Source organism: Cervus elaphus, chromosome 14, assembly GCF_910594005.1.
Source record: "Cervus elaphus chromosome 14, mCerEla1.1, whole genome shotgun sequence".
NCBI classification, from domain to species: Eukaryota; Metazoa; Chordata; class Mammalia; order Artiodactyla; family Cervidae; genus Cervus; species Cervus elaphus.
The window spans coordinates 55651831-55671920 of record NC_057828.1 but is presented as its reverse complement, the minus strand read 5'-3'; the positions used below and the strand labels follow the sequence as shown (position 1 = coordinate 55671920).

The 20090-nt window shown below is 40.6% G+C and overlaps 1 protein-coding gene across 9 annotated transcripts in view; it reads left to right on the top strand.

Moving 5' to 3' along the window:
- Positions 1-20090, top strand: part of PRDM2 (PR/SET domain 2) — a 132369-nt gene that overhangs the window by 61884 nt on the left and 50395 nt on the right. For 7 of the 9 annotated variants that reach the window (XR_006345081.1, XM_043924508.1, XM_043924506.1 and 4 more), the window contains one exon: positions 18874-18984. The exons of 1 other annotated variant lie outside the window; for it this stretch is intronic. Coding sequence is in view for 7 of the 8 variants with exons in the window: in XM_043924508.1 (XP_043780443.1) it covers positions 18874-18984 (111 nt within the window). In the remaining variant the exon portion in view is untranslated. Of the gene's footprint in view, positions 1-15187; positions 15238-18873; positions 18985-20090 lie in introns of those variants that run through there. One more of the 9 variants, XM_043924511.1, reaches the window with a different exon arrangement.

Here is a 20090-nt window from a genome sequence, read left to right as displayed (position 1 = left end):
AAACCTGATTTCCACATGGTTCTGTGCAATACTCTGCTTTTTGTCCAGTTGTACATGTGGAGGTGGAGAAGGGAACAGCAACCCACTCCAGTATTCTCTTGCCTGGAGAATCTCAGGGACAGAGGATCCTAGCGGGCTACAGTCTATGGGGTTGCAAAGAGTCGGGAGCGACTGAGTAACTAAACAGCAGCAACGTGTGGAGGCCAACAGCAGTAGAAGTGATCGCATTAGTTCCATTTAAAGTTGAAATTAGAGAATACATTTAGTGAAAGCAGAGAACAGGTGGGCTTCAGTGACATTTGATGTCTTGACCTGCCCTGCCCTAGCAGCCAAACAGCTCTGAGGCTCCTTGGCCAAAGCTGAAGGGTGGTGTCTGAATGACAGAGGCCTGGCCATGGTGCCTGAGGATGATGACAGAGGGCCCTGAGCTTTCTGGGGCCTGGGGGGCAGGTTCTGTGCCTGCTTACAGGGCGCTCATCCCTCGGTCTTGTTGGTAAGTATTGGAGCAGGGCATGGGCCACTTGGAAGTGGCTACGATTCTGTGGAGATAGGGCCCCAACATTAGATGTTACATGGCTTGTGAGCTTGTCCGCTTGGACTCAAGTGAGCAGCATCCTGGTCGGTCCCCAGGGGAGTCACTGCCTCCAGCTGAGTGATGCCTTTGCTCAGCACTGGGTGACCTGCCTTTGATGTTGCCTGCTGAGTTGATCTTGCTATTTTTGTGGGGGTCTGCTTTTAAAAGCTCAGTGCAGTTTCTGTATTTTTTTCAACAGTAAGATTTAGGGAATTTTCTCTACTTCTGATTCTACTTCTGCTGCTACTGAATTACTCTAAATTTAGACAAATAAGTTGGTATTTTTGTGTCCTTGATTCTTGCTTTGTATAACTTTGTTCATAGGAAATTCGTGGATTAACTAAAATTTTTCAAAACATTTTGCAGAGTTTCAACTGCATTTTAGTGGATGAATTTTCAAAAATCCTAATATATAGCGTAATTGAGTGTTTTAAGAAATATGCTATGCTCTGTGTAAGGTTGTTACTCTGGTTCTTCTGTCCATATGGAAACTGAAGGTGAGACTTGCCTCATACAGGGGGGAAAAAAAAGAATTAATTATGATTAAGTTTTCTAAAAGGTGAAAAGACTTGAATGTAGAAAGTTCCAATAGTTGATTTTTAAAAATTCAATTGTAATTTGAAAGTAACAAAAATAAAGAACAATTTGCTATGCTTTGCCTAGACCAGAATACTGGGTTCTTTTTTTACATTACAGATTCATTACTGGTTTTTAAAACTTATTGAGTATTTCCTTAGGCAGTTTTACATTCCTGTTTACAGATGATCTGTTACACTACATGAACTTCATATTCATAGAATTACAGAGAGAGTATATATAGTTTTATATTTGAAGTTGCCTCTGAAGAACTGAGGAATGGAATAAATACTCCCAAGAATGCCCTCCAGCTGGTTAAAAATTAATAGACATTTCTTGCAGTTAAAGGCTGGGTGGCGAACTGGGAGTTGCAGCGTCAGACAGGCTCGTGTGGTGCTCTTGCTGGCATTCACAGTATCTGCTACATGCTGCTGAGGATGGTTCTCAAATTTGCTTTTATTAATGTTAATAATTTGGTTGGCATAGTTTAGGAAGTTGAATGACTTGGAGAGACTTGGATAAACAGGAGTTATTTGAAAACATTACTGTTTCTCAAAGTGAAGATAAATACTGAAAGCCACCGTTTTCCTTTATTACCACTCAGATTAAACCAGTGTCAGATGTTACGAGAGTTCCTGGCTGAATTCATTCATTATGTGGCATTTTGATAGCGACATATCTCAGGATTTGATACTTGTGTGCACACCATGTCATCAAGTGATGTACTGCTGCTTTCTGTTGATGCTGACAGTGACAGCATGTTTCTCTGCCCAGCACTGCTTTTGGTGCTTCATATACATTGTTGCTCATCCTGCTCAGTAGCCCTGCAGCGTGGGGACTCATTCTCTTTGGTGAAGGAGGACACTGATGCTCGAGGGCTTCTGTGATTTGCCCAAGTTCACCCAGCTACTGAATTAATGGGCTGCACTTTGCCTAAACCTAGTTTTTGTTCCTTAATGTTTCTAAGCAGGATGCCTACACGGAATAAGTAGCAGTGTTCTATAAGGATTTGCTAATTAGCCAAGATGAATTTTCACTACTTTCTTCAAAATTGCACACCTTAATCTTAAATAATAAGGCAGTGTGATTAAGTGAAATCTTTCATGTTAGAAAGCTAAGTTATGATGAAAACTAATGCCTTCAGTTATTTTTGCTTTGGGGTTTATGGATTAAATAGATTTATTGTATTACTTCGAGCATCTCAAACAGTTTTTGAAAAAACTAACAGATTAGATTTTAATCCCTTTCTAGCTCTTGTCTGTTAAGTGTTCTTTTAATGACACATTTGCTGGTTTGAACTTCATACGAATATTTCATTTCTCTTAAGTTGTGTATTATTTTTGAAATCAGTTTTGAAACCACAGGAACTGAGTGAGACATTGTCTTGGCCTGACTCCCTCTGCAGTGCGGATGGCAGAGGCATTGTGCCTAGGATTGTGGAGTTCTTCCATCTTGTTTTGTTGGTTGTTTTTAAGAAGCCAGTGATGTTTTAGCGTCCTCCTCTGCTAGGTGTTACCTTGTTGAGAATGATTGACTGATTTCCACTGAATAGAAACCAACTTTAAAAGTTCCCTTAAGCTGAATGTTACAGATCAGGAACATGTTTTAATTAGGATACTAGTCTTAAAAGTCTAGAAACTGATTTTAAGTGTAATTCTGATGTGTTTACTGGATAATTGAGTTAAGATATGCTTGTTAGTTTCCTTCACTCTCATGATGTGACACCAGTAAGAGAGGGGTTTTGTCAGAATGTGTGTGTGTGTGTGTGTGTGTGTGCACGTGTGCTCTCACGTTCACTCAGTCGTGTCCGACTCTGCCACCTCTGGACCATAGCCTGCCAGGCTCCTCTGTCCATGGGATTTTCCAGGCAAAAATAACGGCGTGGATTGCCATTTCCTTCTGATGGGGGTAGGTTTTTATTTTTTACCTTTTCCTTTAATAAGAATTCATCTGAACTGTTTGAAGCAGTAGCTTCTTAGGAGGTTTTGTTTGGTGATAAAGCTGTTCCTATTCTAGGGACTTGACTCATTCCAGAGGAAAAGCAAAAAAGGAGACAAGAAGGAGAGAGGAGTTGCCCTGACCTGTCTGTGTGCACTCCCGAATCCTCCTCATGTGGGGCAGGGGTGATTTCGTCATCATGTGTATCCCACAGTAGAATCTTTAGAATGTGTGTGAGTGTTTACAACTTAATGCTTTCTTGGATTTGCAATTTGTAGAGTATTTAGTTGTTCTGTAGAGATTTAGTAAGTCCATAACACCCTCATACGCACTGTAGCCTGGACAGAACTGCTGCTTACTAATCTGAGCTTTCATTTTTTCATATTTCTTAAGCATTTTTCTCTCTTGTTTAATTTTCTCTAAAAATTAAGGGGAGGTAACGTTGTTTAAAAGGTTTAAAATTGGCACATATATTAAGAAAAGTCCTGAGTGATTATGGGTAAGAGACTAGACCATGCTCAGTATTCTGAAGCTGCTGTTGTAGCTACTTATTTCCTCTTCCCATTTTTGTGGTCATGACCCTGAAATTTAAAAATATTTTTTGATAGAAGTTTTCCATTGTAGGATGGTGTAGTTATTTTGTTACTAAATTTAATATATTTTAATATCACAAAGAAAATTTGAATAGTTTCAGAGGTAGGAAATTTATTCTAATAATAAAATAACAGCATTGTGTGTGATACAGAAAAATGTCACCTTCTAAAGAAAGATTATGACATCCGAAATCCTTGCTATTTTGATACTTTCAGGAATTTTTATATGTTCTTATTAGTTTAATCGTTGTCTGAATGACCAGAACCTGATTTCACCCTTAATGCGATAGCTGTGTGTTACCCGTTAGGTAGAGTTGTAGAGGATTGTCTTTGCTTTGGTTAAAAAGAAAAACAGTAAATACTCTTTAGGCTAAAATTCCTCCTCCCCCTTATTTCTATTAAAGCTACAGTGATAAACAATCTTTTCCTGTTGTGCTTATAATCCTACCTCTTGGTGCAGTCTTTTGTAGGTTTCCTGAGCCACCACATGCTACAAAAATGAAGGCAAACTGGTTTGTTCACCCTTGTTTAGAACCCCCAAACCAAATTATGCATACTGCTTGAAGTTCTAGGACAGTTTGGAATTGAAATTTCTGTGCCTTTTGTTATTTTTCTTCCATTTGGCTTCTTAGTTTCGATTTTCATTCTCTTACCGGTTTGAGGTATAGAATATGCCTTTCTGGTTCTGTTTGGCTGTATTTTTGCTTTTAACCTATGAGATTTTCACAGCCCGTTTTTCTGTGCAGTAAAGCAGAAAGTCTCAGGTTCCAGTGAGGAATGAGAGGTCACTGCGTTCCACCTTCTGCCTTGGGCCCTTTATGGTAGATGTTCATGGTGGCATCAGTGGAAACCCGTGTTCTCTACCAGATTCGTGCTGCCGCCAGCACAGTGCTCATTAGTTGGCAGTTCTGATTTTTGTCTGTTTACACCTATGGATTGTAATTTTTGTAGGATTAACACTGGAGGTGAATGCAGCTTCTCTTCTCACTGTCGTCCAAACAAATAATAAAAAGCAGTGTCAGTCTTGGTTGGATTTTTGAGCAAGGGGTTTACGATCACAGATTTGCTTGTTTTTAGGGGCTGTGCTGCGTGCTAAATTGCTTTAGTCGTGTCTGACTCTCTGCGACCTTATAATAGACTTTAGCCCACCAGGCTCCTCTGTTATAGGATTCTCCACGCAAGAATACTGGAGTGGGTTGTCATGCTCTCCTCCAGGGGATCTTCCTGACCCAGGGATTGAACCCACGTCTCTTTATGTCTCCTGCATTGGCTGATGGGTTCTTCACTGCTAGCCCCACTTGGAATCCCCTTTAGGAGTTATATTAGTTGCTAAAATACATTATTCAGGATGTATCTTTTCCTTACATGGAAGTATTTGATAACAAGATCAAATTTGAGTGTTAAGCTTATTTAATAATATCTATTTTTGGTTTTGATTCCATCAAAGTTATAAATTTAGGGGTTCAGACTGGAAAATAATGTAAATTACTGTCTGTATGCCAAAGCAAATTAAATTCATGGTTGAATTAGAGTGTGGAAAATATGGAACCAAGAAAAAGTGATCCTTAACTAACACTATTTATGACCCTCTTCAGTTTTAGAGAAGTGAGGTCTTCTAAATCTCCTGGGCAATTGTCAAAAAATTCAGTCACTAAATGGTGTCTGACTCTCTGCGACTCCATGGACTGCAGCACACCAGGCTTCCCAGTCCTTCAACATTTCCCAGAGCTTGCTGAAACTCATGTCCATTGAGTCAGTGATGGCATCCAACCTTCTCATCCTCTGTTGTCCTCTTCTACTGCCTTCAGTCTTTCCCAACATCAGGGTCTTTACCAGTGAGTTCTCTCTTCGCATCAGGTGGCCAGAATATTAGAGCTTTATCATCGGTCCTTCCAGTAAATATTCAAGATTGATTTCCTTTAGGATTGACTGGTTTGATCTCCTTGCTGTCCAAGGGACTCTCAAGAGTCTTCTCCAGAACCACATCTCAAAAGCATCAATTGTTTTGGTGCTCAACCTTCTTATGGTCCAGCTCTCACATCCATACACGACTACTGGAAAAACCATAGCTTTGACCATATGGACCTTTGTCGGCAAAGTGATGTCTCTGCTTTTTAGTACACTGTCTGGGTTTGTCGTAGCTTTTCTTCCAAGGAGCAAAAATCTTAATTTCATGGCTGTAGTCACTGTCTGCAGTGATTTTGGAACCTAAGAAAATAAAATCTGCCACTGTTTCCATTTTTTCCCCATCTGTTTGCCATGAAATGAGAGGGCTAGATGCAGTGATCTTAGTTTTTTGAATGTTGAATTTTAATTCAGCTTCTTCACTCTCCTGTTTCACCTTCATCAAGATACTCTTTAGATTCTCTTCACTTCTGCCAATAGGGTGGTATCATCTACATGTCTGAGATTGTTGATATTTCTCCCAGCAATCTTAATTGCAGCTTGTGGGTCATCCATCCAACTGACCTCCAGTCCTGTGGCCATTGTTGAGTTTTCCAGATTTGCTAGCATATTGAAAAAATGTTGATGAAATTGTTAAACTTTTCACAGTAGATTGTTACGTTCCCCCCAACTTCTTTCTGTGTTAAAGCACATTAAGTGTGTTGCTCAGCCTTCGCTGTTGCTTCCATATCAAATACAACTGGATCAGTACTTTGCCAGTGGATAACTTGTTTAAAAGGAACCTGACTTCTGTGTGTTGAGTGGAGACGAGAAGGGAAAATTTGCTGATGCAGCTAAACCTCTGAGTGCTGGGAGATGAACAATGTGTGGATTTCACTGTGGCTTTCTACAACATAGCCTTAGGGTTACAAGGCCAGATCCAGACCCTAGCTCCACCAGTTAACAGCAGTGTGACCTTGGACAGGTTACTCTACACATCTTAATCTTCAGTTTACCTGTCTGTTAAATGAGGTAACAGCTACCGTGTAGGGTTGCTGTGAGCAGTAAGTGAGAGCCTCCCAGGAACATGGGTGGTACACTGGTTTTGGTCCATGCCATTGTAATTGGTGAGCATGAGCAGTGGCAGAATCAGCTTTGTGGAAGCGCTGCCTCTTCCTTGGTCTATGGTGGTACTTCTGGATTTAAAAAAATGGACAGTTTCAACATCTTCTAACATGCCCTTTAAAATCAAATCCATATGTTTTTCTTTGGCAACACAGAATGAATTAGAATGAATTAAGTAGATACAAATTAGGTGAGAGTAAGGAGCTTCTTGGATCTGCAAGTAGATACACAAAGGGACACTAGAGAATTCCTCACATGGTAGAGACTGCTTCTGTTTTGCATGCTGTCTTGTTTACTAGTTACCCCAAATAGGGTGAACTAGAGAACTCTGGGAATTTGATTTGTTACACAGGCAGAAGTAAATATTTCACTGTTTGCTTGCTGCCCAAATGAGGAGCTCACTGTCTTTCTGTTTGCCTATCTTACCTTCCTGTGATCCAGATCACTGGTAACTCTACTGTTAAAACCTTATTTTCTGCAGGTGAGATTTTAGATGAATTTTGGATACATTTTCTTAGAGTAAATTATCAGACAGGCTTGAAGGTGACTGTCGGAGCTATTTCAGTGCTATATATGATAGCATAGGAAATCTTGTCATTTTACATGTTGCTGGATATGAATTCAAGCAAAGACGAAAGTGAAAGAGACATTTTCTTAGGAGAAGTTAGTATTTAAGTTGAGAATGTCAGTTTTATCTATTATGTGTTATAGTTACTAAATGTCCTGATTATCTTGCGGTATTTATTAATATTATCTCAGCGGTCTGGGTTCTTTTTAGTCTGTCAATAAACAAATTTACATAGACTCACAACTTAAATATGTAGTAACACAGGTATCCCTGAGCCCCAGATATTGTGTTCATGGTTGTTCATGACTGTGGGGAACCTTAGGTGCTATCTGATTATCAAAGAGGTCTAACTCAGGTTTCTTTCCGAAGAGATTAGGAATGTTAAGTGCACTAGTATGCTTAGTTAAAAAATTAAGCACAGAGTGTTTTTTAGAAGCAATAAAATTAGTGGGTTATAGACTTTAAAAATTGATGTATACTCACAACTTCTGCTGTTAGAGCATTTATGTGTATTGATAGGGATGTTTGGGATAATTCTCCTCGCAATTAAACGTCTGTCCTCATTGGACTTGTACATTTCCGTAATGATATCTGGGTGGGATCCTGTGAATCGATGTAGAACAAATGAGCAAAACAAATGGATGAATTCGGATTTGTTAGGGAAGCAGAATGTTATTGTCTTCTTAAGAAGGAACATATGCTGGCAATTTAGACTTGTAGGCGTGGGGTTTCTGTAATTTGTTTAGGAGAATCTACTGTGGATAATCCTTACAATTGATTCCATTTACTGAGTCTGTCAAGCACTGTGCAAAGTTCTTGATGCACATTATCTAACGTTCCCTTCCCTAAGATGGCATCAGTATGTATCACAGTTAGTTCCCCTCTGCCTTGAACATGATTGCGTCAAATCATGGCCCATGGCTGCACAGTATAGTTGCAGTTTTGTGAATTCCCGTTTTTGTGCAGTTCTTGTCCTTTGGGGACCTGTTTTATTCAGAATACCACCCCAACACCAGGGAAGGAAAGGGGGAGAGCCCAGTCTGATCTCACTTGTTTGAGATCAGCTCTTTGCAGGGAAGATGTGTGACCTTGGGGACACAGGAACCTTTTAGAGGGGCAGATGGAATGAGTGACTGGATTGAAAGTGAGACCCCTTTTCCCAGCATGGACACTGGCCTAGGAGGCAGCTGTGTTTCAAATCCTTGTCTTTTGCGAGCTCGTCCTCCTGGACTTCTTTGTTGTCAGGGGGCGTTATTTTACCCCTGCATTAGCAAAAGAGAGAAACATCAACTTGGGACCCTGTGGGAAAGTCCTTGGAGGCTGGCACTGAGTATGATTTAGTGTTTCTGATGTCATCTCAGTCCTGGAGCCTATGTTCCTACCCAGGATGTGAGGGAGGACCGGAGCTTGTAGCTGGGTTATTAGCAATTCCTTGAGCCTCCTCACTTTACCTGGCCGGATGGCTGTTTACATCACCCACCTCCCACCCCCAAATGACCACCCTCCCCCCCAACCCCATCCTTCCTGCCTGCCTCGTTTTTCCTTCATTCCTTTCTTGTTATTTTGAAGGAAATCCATATTTTTCTGAAACATTTTTTTCCACTAGAAATTTTCTACTTATTGACATTAGTGGGGCCTTTCTGCAAGGGAACTTGCTTTTCACAAAGTTAGACATATAACTTCCATTTTAAGTATCTTTGGGGCAGACATATATGTATTCCCTATGGACTTTCCAGGTAGCACAGTGGTAAAGAATCTGCCTGCCTATCAGTAAAGAATCTGCCTGCTAATCAGAAGATGCAGGTTCAATCCCTGGGTCGGAAAGATCCCCTGGAGAAGGAAATGGCAACCCACTCCAGTATTCTTGCCTGGGAAATCCCGTGGACAGAGGAGCCTGGCAGGCTGTAGTCCATGGGGCTTCAAAAAGAGTCAGACACAACTGAGCTACCAAACAACAAAAATACGTATTCCCTCTTAACAAAGTGTCTTGTAGATAATAAGCACCCAAGAAAAATGATCAAAGTTTCATTTGATCATTCCAGAAACTTTACAGTTATGTAGAGGAAAGATTTAGTAGTGTGATGATAGGCTAATGCATTTGAGAATGAGATAAGTTGGTAAATAGGGTAATGCGTGCTAAGTCGCTTCAGTTATGTCTGACTCTTTGCGACCCCATGGACTGTAGCCCACCAGGCTCCTCTGTCCATGGGATTCTCCAGGCAAGAAGACTGAAGTGGCTTGCCATGCCCTCTTCCAGGGGATCTTCCCAGTCCAGGGACTGAACCTGTGTCTCTTAGTCTCCTGCATTGGCAGGTGGGTTCTTTACCACTAGTGCCACCTGGTCCTAAATAGGCTAGTAGGATTTTGCTTTTAGGTAGAGGTCAGTAAAAGAAAAAATGTGGAGTTGAATTTATATGTAACTTGTGATTTAAAAAAATAATTGCTTTGTGAGGAGAATACATTTGCGTTCCTTCCATGCTTCTTGAATATGAAAGACAACCTGGGCAGTTTTGAGTTTGCCAGAGGGGTGAGCTTTGCTGGCCCACATACATGACTGAGCCCCTGAGAACTCCTAGCTCTTTTTCACGGGGAACAGAGAGGTGTCAGCCGTGAACTCTGAGAGAGGTGCATCTGCAGGCATGAGAGGGGCTGGAGGACGATTGAGTGTTGAACAGAAGGGAATGGGCTCATCTAGCAGTAGTGACAAAAGGTCTTAAAGATTGCACTGGCGTGAAAGTGTCTCATTTAATGGTAGAGCCTGGTGATTCAGCAGAGTAGTGTCTGTACATTCTTTTGTGTTTATAAACGAATTTTCTAAACCTTTACCAAAATGTGTTATATTCAAATGCCATTGCCTAAATTTTATATTTTCAGAGAAGCAAAATAAAAGGTAGCAAAGAAGACTCTCATGATTGTCCTAGTTGACCGCCAAAACATTGGTCCTTAGCTTATACCTGGGAGGCACTCAGCATGATTGTTTAAATTAGATTTTTGATTCAAATAGTTATGGGTGTGATACCCAAGTGCATCGAAACAAATAGTATGGCTGTTCAAAAGGACGAGACAAATCAATTTTTTGTTTGAAGTTATGTGATGCATGGGAAAGAGAGTTGAAGGATATATACCAAAAGGCTCACAGTGATAATGTGAATGCTTGGGCATTCAGTTGACCCTTGAAGACCACTGCGGGTTCCCCTTATAGGTGAATTTTTGTCAGTAATGAATAGTATAGTACTCAGTGACCTAGGGTTGACTGAATCCTAGGATGCAAAAATGCGGCTGTGGAGGAATCACACATACGGAGCGCCGGCTTTAAGTTACACACAAATTTTCTATTTCATAAAGGGTCAATGCCCTGAACACACACACAGCATTGTTAAAGTGTCAGGTGTATTTTAAATATCCTTTAAATCTTTGTTACTGTGTCTCTGTGGTGGATTTGGTTTTTCTGGGAAGAGCATATTTTTTTGGACACTATGCTGGTGTGTGAGGTGGGAGATGGGAAAGAGACACTGCGGGCTTTTCCTGTGTAGCAGAGTGCCAGACTGTACTGATGTAGAACCGCCTGTGTTCATCTCAACCGAAAGAAACATTTTTCAGTTGTCTCATTAATTTTGCTTTTGTTGGTATTTCGGTTTTTTTTTTAATCCTTTTTTTTTTTTTTTTTTTTTTTTGCATCATGTATTGAAGTGTTCATCTAGAAAAATTAGAAAATGCAAACAGATGGAGAAACGGGTACCATACCTTCATCAATAATCTCATCACTCGGAGCCACCTGCCAACATCTTAATGCGGATCCTTTTGGTTTATATCTATGGATGAATTGTAGCCTGATTTTATTAATTAGTGATGTGACTTGACCATTGTTCCTCTGAGCATTTTTGTGGACAAATGTAAAGAATGAATTTGGAATACTGCAATTGTGTTAATTCAGATTTAGATCTAGATTTTACTTCCTGAAAATATTTTTAAGCCAAGCTTTGTAATTAATTCATCAGGATATAGCATTGTAAGACTTATCATGGGCTTTGAGAGGGAAAAATAGACTTTCCTTTTAGCTAAGACTAATCAATTCTTAAGGGCATGGCTGTCCCTTCTGTTTTAAGGTTGCCAGGCACTTGTAACACACCACCTCCTTGCACAGCTCCCAGGCCTGCTTTGTTTGGTCACAGGGGACTTACACCTGAACTTGAAGTCAGTTCTTCGCTTTGAGTTGGCAGTTCACTTTTTTTGTGGGCTTCCCCAGTAGCTCAGTCGGTAAAGAATTTGCCTGCAGTGCAGAAGACCGGGGTTCCGTCCCTGAGTTGGGAAGATCCTCTGGAGAAGGAAACGGCAACCCACTCCAGTCTCCTTGCCTGGAAAATCCCATGGACAGAGGAACCTGATGGACTGCAGTCTATGGGGTTGCAAAGAGTTGGTCACTACTGAGCGACTTTCACTTTCAGACTTTAGATACCTTTTTTCCCCCTGTAAAACAAAGGCTAACGAAAATCCTTGAAAAGAACTCAAGAAATTAAAATGATTATAAAACAGAACAGGCTAGCAGTTTGTTTAAGTTTCAGAGGTATTTAGTTAGTCTCTGACATCATTTTGTTTATGCCACAAGACTTTTTTGAGGTTCCCAGGAATGTAAGGAAATTTAAAGCTTTCTTAATTTGAATTTACTAATGTTTATTTGGGAATCCATTTCTAATATTTGGAATTAGCCAGCCAGAGCCTCTAAAAGCCTTTTCTTAAAAAGAGAATTAGAAGCTCCCTTCAGATGTGATCTTTGCTGTTCTTCCATCAGCCTGATGTTTGGAAGAGGTGGGGAGCCAGAGCTCCACAACAGCAAAAACTGTGCACCCCGCCCTGCCCCCCACCCCAATCCCTCGCATAGGCTGCAAGCATTCCAGGAATTTATACTGTGATCTGCAGTGCTGAAAAATCCAGAACTTTGTTCCATTGTTTCTGTTGAAGCAAAGCCTGGAGTCCTATTTTAATGCCACGAGCAACTTAAAACCGGAGAGGTTTTATTTTTGTAATTTGCCTCCAGAATTACAGACAGCTCTTAGTGAGAAGTTTAACTACAGAAAAAGATTTGAAATTTTGCCCAAGCAGCATAACAGAATTTTTACTACCAGGTGTATTTCAAAGTTATTTTCTGTGCAAAAGAAATCTTTAGAAAATGTATAGCATTATATATCACTTCTGTAAAAACCAACTGTTGTTGCATCTTACTGCTTCACATTTCTCTCTTTGAAACACCATGGCCTGATGGAGCTAAGGCCACAAGTGGCTTGTTTGCCCACTGATCTTACCTTGGCCAGTTGTAATGGCCACCTGTGGTCATCTGATAAACACTTTCTTGTGTTACGTGTAGGGATGCTGTTGACCTTACACAAGGAAGCCTTTCTGATTGCAGTTTCTCACATCAGTCCTCAGGCTTCCTTCTGATGACTTTCAGGGTAGCAAACTCAGTATTTTTTGTTTATTTTAAGAATACATGAAGGATATTGAAATGACCTGTTTATTCCTTGTGGAAAACCTAGCCTTGTGTAACCATTTCTAGCTTCTCTTCTCCCTGCTCATCACACCCACTGCAGAATGTTTAACCGCTGCCAGTTGCGCTGAGGCCCAAGACTGCCCGCCCTTTAGCAGTTCACACTGAGTACTATTTTGGCCATTGTTTAAGCTAACAGTTTTGCTGTTATCCATTGGTTCCCCTTGCTTACTACCTGATCTGTTAGAGATTTTGTTTGTTTGTGGGTTTTTTGTTTTGTTTTAAATCCCATGTCATTTAACATGAACTTTGTGCTTTTTCCCCAGTTAGGCTTTTCACCTTATTTTGGACCTGCTGCCATGAAAACCTGTCCTTTGCCTTTCGAAAATTGAAAAAGATGTGTAATGACTTTGTATGTTCATGATGAATTTCTCAAACTTGCCTGAAACGCAGATGGTAGTTTTAATTCTTTTTAAGGGTGAAATTGGAACCCACAGAGTGGCACTAAGAAGGCTGTTAGAGCACAGTGGATAGAATCGTGAATTGGATGAGAATAAAAATCTCAATTCTACTACAAACTTGAAATGAGATTTTGGGCAATCCTTGTAATGAAATAAAGCTCAGAGAAGTGTATTTGTGAAGTTTGGTTAAACCATCTTCACGGCTCCTTCTCCTCCAAATCTTAGGATTCTTCTCTCTCTTACTTTTTGATGTAGCCCATTAATTCCATTATTCCACATCTGTTCTCTAAGATCTGTATCCTCTGCTTAGCTGGATACTTTATCGAAGCCTTGCTCCAGCCTGGTGTGAAAGCATCATCACCAGGTTTCCTATGGGGAGCCTCTCATTTCAGGGCAGGAGGAAGAGGAAGATTTTTGCCAAAGAATGGTTACTGGAGGAAGACAGTCTAGATGGTAATGGCATGAGGGTCAGGAGAGGAATTTTAAGCTGTAAAGGCCATCAAACTGTTAGATGCTGAGAAGAGACTTGGGGGCAAATAAAGAACTTAGGGGTTTTGCGATTTCAGGGTTAGAGGTAGCCATCCAGGTGGAGTTGGGACAGCAGGGGTGAAGGGCTGTGTGAGTGAGGAGCTGGAGGTGGCAGTCACGTCCACCCTATGGTGGGGGGGGTGTGTGGTGGTGGTCACGGTTGGTCCTTGTTCAGGCCAGCCTCGCCCCTTCAGGCTAGCTGATCTTTCCTGGTGCTCCATCACCTCACAGATGGAGTCTTGCCTGGTTTGGAATCGTCTCTGTTTCTGAGTAAGAGGGTGAGCTCTCCGAACAAGGATGTGCTGGCCCTGCTTCAGCATACTGATACTAAATTCTGTCTGATTTTATGCTTCAGAGTTGGGTAGCTCCCCAGTGAGGAGGCAGGCAGTGCACGTAGAGTTACATATGGTTCTAAATTTAATTCATTTAAATCACCAAATGCGTGAGCCTTCACTGTTGTGATGAATTTTTAATGTAACTTGAGCAAGCCTTATAGAATTTTGTATTCTCTCTGATGCCTGAACATTTTTAACTGAGACATTATTCTTTAGAATCTCCTTGTTGTCTAGTTCATCAGAAGAGTAGAATATAGACAAGAACTTAAATTATTCACGTGATGCTTTAGGCAGTTTTGGTTTTGCACCTTACATTGCAGGCACCAGCTGCTTAATGCTACATGTTGTCTTTAACATGTAGTTGATGCAAATGTAGAATTTGTCTATATGGCAGCTATTTCTCAGAAAATCCAGTTTTATTGATATTTAATGTATTTGCTTAGATTGGGGTTCTGTGCTGTTGACTGATACTTGTTTCTGGCATAACATAAAACGGAAATGGAAAATGTCTGTATTTCAATTTGATGATTCCTTTTCTATAAATGTAATGAAAGTCTTTATATTACTTTGCTTTCATTTTCCCTTGAAAGTGGGTGAAGTAATGGATATAAAGTGGTGTGTAAAGAATAAGATATTTGTATTATGCCATTATTGGTTGTAAGAAATAAATGTATTAATAGTTTAGTTAGTAGAGCACTTTTGGTACCATCAGCCTTGGGTTTTAGTTCTGACTAGAAAGGTGATTCAGTTGTGTGATCTCAGGCAGTTGACTTCATGACTGTGGTCCTTGGATGTCTCTAGAATGAGAGGCATAGGGTGGAACTTCTGGCTTAAGTAGTAAGGACATCAGTCATGAGCATGGGATAGGCCGGAAGTAAGTATACCACATCCTGTCCCCCACTAAGAACACAAAGGCTATTACTTGGGGGTTGGGGGGGGGAGCCTCGATGTAGGGGGTAACTGCTGTTTTCCTTCTGTTTCATTCAGTTTTCTTCATCTTTGTGTGTCTCTTCTCCTTACATGCACAGCGTTCTGCCCAGCCCTCTGTCGTGTTCTGTGTCACTGTCTCCATTCCACTTTCCTTGTGTTTTCATTCCTGTATCTTTCTTGTTTAGACCGAGTGGAGCACGCAGCTGGCAGAGCCTCTATGTAGGACCCTTCAGGAACCTGAGGGTAAGTGCACACGTGTACTTACCAGGCTCCCAGCAGCTCTGCCGGACCACTTCCCAGGCGCGTCCTGCCTTACAGACAGGAACTAACACATCCCCCTCCCTTCGCAGAAGTCCTTACAGGTTGTTTTCAGTTAGAACTTGTTTTTGTTTACTTCTAATTTGATTATATGTAGAACAAAAACCACGTATGGAGAGAAATGTATTGATTGGAAGAAGTGTAGTAGGTGCCACCAGGGGCTGTTCCGGTCTTTGTGAGTGACACTGGGAGTACCGAAGAGTGAGTCAGGATTCCCAGGGTCAGACTGCTCTACTGCCATAGGCTGGTTAGTTCCTGGGGGACCCTGGTCTTCAGTTTCTAGCACAGAAATAGCACGTAGGATGGGGGATTTCGATATCCCCTTCATCTCTAGTCTTGGTCCTAATGGGAAGTACCTTGAGCATTAGAGGATTCTGATAAAGATTGAGGAAATCATTTTATGTATTAGATTATCTCAGTTCCATTAATTAGTGATGATTAGATTCATGGTAGACTCGTGTCCATCGTAAATTAAGTCTATCAGTGTTCACCAGAGGCACTTAAGAGGTAAGTTTAATTGTTCCATCACTTAGTTTTTAGAGTTGGTTTCTTAGTATTCTCAAATACTTTAAAAATTTTAAGAAATACACAGACTGTGGAACCCCATATTAGTTTAGCCCAGTGGTTCTTAACCTAAAGAGACACTCTTTTGGGTGAGGCTTTGGCCATATCTGGAGACTTTCGCTTGTTACAGATAGACTCCCGGGCACACTGTTGGCATCGAATGGGTGGAGGTCAGTGATGCTTCTAAATGTCCTGTGATGTTTGAGACAGCCCCACAACAGAGAGCAGTCTGACCCCACATGTCAGTTGTGCTGCGGTTGAGGGGCTTGCAGCAAGCCTGGTGGGTGCTCTGCTCTCCAAATAGACTGTCCCTACCACATGTGGCTTCTCTTCACCAGGCAGATCAGGGTTTCCTGGTCATGGTTTTTAAAAGAGGATAACAGGGGCAGCAAGGGGTGGAGGAGTGGGGTAGTCTGGTGATGGCATAGCAGCTCACTGATTAGGAGGGTCTAAAACTAAGGTGTTGAAGTTCAGTGTCAGCTCAATGTTCTAATATTCTTTTAGGCAGGGGACTAAAATTATGTACTTTCATTCTTGGTACATACTAATGAATGGTAGTATTAAAGCTGTGATTTGCTTTATATAAATCTAGAAGTTTTACTTTTTTAGTAGTCTGTACATATTGGTCAATTTACTTTTTTTTTTTTTAAACTGGTTTCATATAGCACTTGATAGGTTTCAGAAAATTTTCTGCATTGCTTTTTAAAAAATTGTAGTACAAGTTGACGTCTGTTGTTCTATTAAATTTTACAGTGTGACTTAAGGGTTTATTCATGAGAGGTGGAGTTTAGACCTCCCTTTTTATTTATTCATACTTTTATGAAGTAGAAAGTAAGAGGTTGGTAGAAAAGGGTTATATTGTTTAGCCTGTTTGAAGAACATGAGGTGGTACTGATGCCTTATAACTATTTGAGGATTTTGATTCAGGGAAAATGTGTTCTGAATATAACTTTTGAATCAGGCATCTGTGGTCACTGGGAACCCTTTCTGTGAACCCCTTCAAACTAGTACTGCAGTTACTAGACCAGTTACATTCATGGCCAAGTAACCATTTGTATTTGCCTTGTTTGCTACCAGTAGTCTGATACGGGCCAGGCACAACACACAGACAGCATGGTGTATGTCATAGTGAGGATAAGAAAACTGGTTGAATCCAAATTCCTTTAAACACACCTGGATTCTCGAGAGCCTTTGTCATCATCAGATTCAGGCTAAGTGCTGTCAAGTTGGCAAAGGGTGAAAGACTCGAAAGAAGAGGTTACTTCTTACCAGATGAAAAGGTGTGTTCATATCCTTGCCCCTTGCAGAAGGGATTGGTTCATTACACTTCCACCTGGAGACACGAATTGGCCAGCTACACACAGACTCTTAGCTCTTGTTTGCACCGGAGTGTGGTTCCAGTGAAGTGCACACTTGTGTCGCGGGTTCAACCTCAGCTGCCTTTAGAAATGAATGGAGTGATGTGTTACTAGGAATTTGAGTGAAGGTTTTATATAATTACAGGAGACATCTTCAGTTTTTTTTACAAGCTGAAGAGTTAGGGATTTAAAATGGTATTTTGTTTTTTAAGACTAACAAATCAAATGGCTGATTGTTAAGTATCTTAAGCTTTTTTTCTTGTTGCATCTCTTAAATATCTATCAAAATATGGAGGTGTTTTTGATGGTTAGTATTTGTATTGTAGTAGATGTTTCTGTTTTTAATCATGATCTTTGTAGTGATATTTTGTGTCTCTGACCTCATTTTATTTGTTGTCTATGTTTTAATTAGTTACTCTCCTCTGTAGTGATTCTCTACACTAGTGTTAAGGAGAATACCATTTTCCAGAAGCTGTGAGTGGTTTCTAGTTTCTAGTCATTTACTAAATCAGAGATGAACGTGTCAAGAGCGTTGTTCTGAAGAGAAAAGACAGTTCCAGGAGCTGTTGAGGCCTGGTTGGGGGGAGCGTCGCAAAAGGAGAAGGAAAGTTTAGAGGAAGGTGGGTGGAACTTATTCTGAATCTGAAAACTGAAAAACAAAAGCTCCCAGGAGCAAGAAATGTAGAATTTAAAAAATGGAACAGAGTCATAAATTCTGATTAAATCCCAGAGAGGGGGAGCTTGCAAACCTTCAGCACTAGTACTTCTGTAGAGAAAATGGCAACCCACTCCAGTATTCTTGCTTGGAAAATCCCTTGGGCGGAGGAGCCTTGCGGGCTCTCATCCAGGGTCGCAAAGAGTTGGACAGGACTGAGCAACTTCACTTTCACTTTTTTTTCCAGAGTAGTTCTGTAGGGAAATGTTTGTCCATGTTGAACATCTTGGTGACTTTATTGTTCTGACTCATCAGAAATTTGTTGCATTTTGATGTTATCTTTTGAACTCTCTTACCACTTGGAATGCAGTTAGCATTTCCTGATTTCTATTCTCGGAGTTGTTAATGAAATACTGAATTATGCTGAACCTAGAGTTGAGTCCCTCCAGACCCTGAGAATGCTGTGCCGGCTGACAGTGAACTATTGAGAATTACTCTGCATTTGATATTTGAGCCGTGGTGTTTGGGTATGGTATTCCTTGCTGTTCAGCGACATCTCTGCTTCTGTTGCTTTACTTTGACAAGTCTGGGTAGTCTTTTCTCTGATGTGCTTCCTACAAATAACTAGACTTTCACCAGTTCCTGTTATTTGTGTGGTGTTGAAATTTAGCGCTCTTCTCTTAATTTTCCTTGGACATTCAGTGTTGTTAACTCTTCTGGAATATATTACATATTAGTTTGATAGCTGTTATAAGGGGAACCATTACCCAAGAGTCTCAAAAATACAGGATTTGTGGGTTTCTGTTTTCTTTGACATAACATAGAGGTATTCATATTCATCATCTGTTTCTTTCTTCAGGAATCTGAGGTGATAATTGCCTAGGAATAGTTTGAATTAGTAATTGCCTCCAAAAATTCAGGATAATAGTGAGTAACCAAATGAACAGACAGACAAGCAAACAAATAAATAATATTGTGTTTCAGGGAAGAAAAAATCCCAAGAAAGTAAAAACAAAGCAAACAAAACCGAAGACATACAGCTGAAGACAAGTGAGCCAGATCCCAGCCCTGCAAATATGAGAGATTCTGCGGAAGGTAAGCTTGGAGTTGGACCTGTAGGATGCGGGCGTGTTTGTCCACCAGCTGCTTTGACTTTGTATCTCCCTGCAGTGCCCTTCTCAGAAACATCCAAGAACTGTAAAGGGTTAAACAGCAGGAAGGCCGCCTACATTTAATATGGCAAGCTGAGCCTTACTGTCCCACCTCCCCTTCAGGAGATTATTGAAGACCTTCCTTGTTCAAGATGAAGTTATTCCCTGGTTAAAATACAATGAAACGAAGTGAAATGAAACGTACTATGTGACTGTATTTATAAATAATTCATAAAGTTCGGAACCACCAGAACAAATCTGTGATGATAGAGGTCAGACTGGCAGGGACAGGAGGAGGCTTCTGGGGTGCCATTGCCAGTTGATCACAGGGTTGGGGTGAGCACAGCAGTGTATTTACTTTGTGAACATCTTACTTGCAATATTCATCTTTATAGTTTGTACTTCAGTTAAAAACTTACTTGAAAATATCAAACACCTTGGATTGTATGTGTCAGAATGGAAAGGATAGAGAATGAAGTGTTTCTCTTTTTGGTTAAAATTTAAATTTCTGCCTTATCTCTTTGTATTTCTCCCTGCAAAATTTTCTTCTTTAGAGCTCTTTCTAAAAATTAATACTCTAGGCCCACCATGATGTAAGAATTCCCAGAGACAGGGGCTGAAGTTGCTCAGGAAGCTGGGTTGCCCTCTGCCTGAAGCAGTTGAGACACCACACTGACACTCTGGCCAGCAGACTGGGGGGGCTGGTGAACGACATGGTCTTACATTGTTATGTGGCAAATTCATGCAGAGACTGAGCTTGCTCAAGAGTTCATAGTGACCCAAATAGGCTGATTTCAAAATACAGACTATGACTCTTTCAAAAAACATTTGTAGAGAAAAAAAAAATGCTGTAGATGCCTTTTATAATCTTTTTATTAGCACTGTTTATGGGGATGGCATTCTTAAAGGATTATAATTCTCTGCGGCATTTTACGAAGCAAGAACAAATTCACTTCCTAGAGTTGTATAAAACTAAGATCTGCCAGCTGATAGCAGGTTGGCTGAGACATTTGTTGGAACAACAACAAAAAGACCAAAGAACCTTACTAC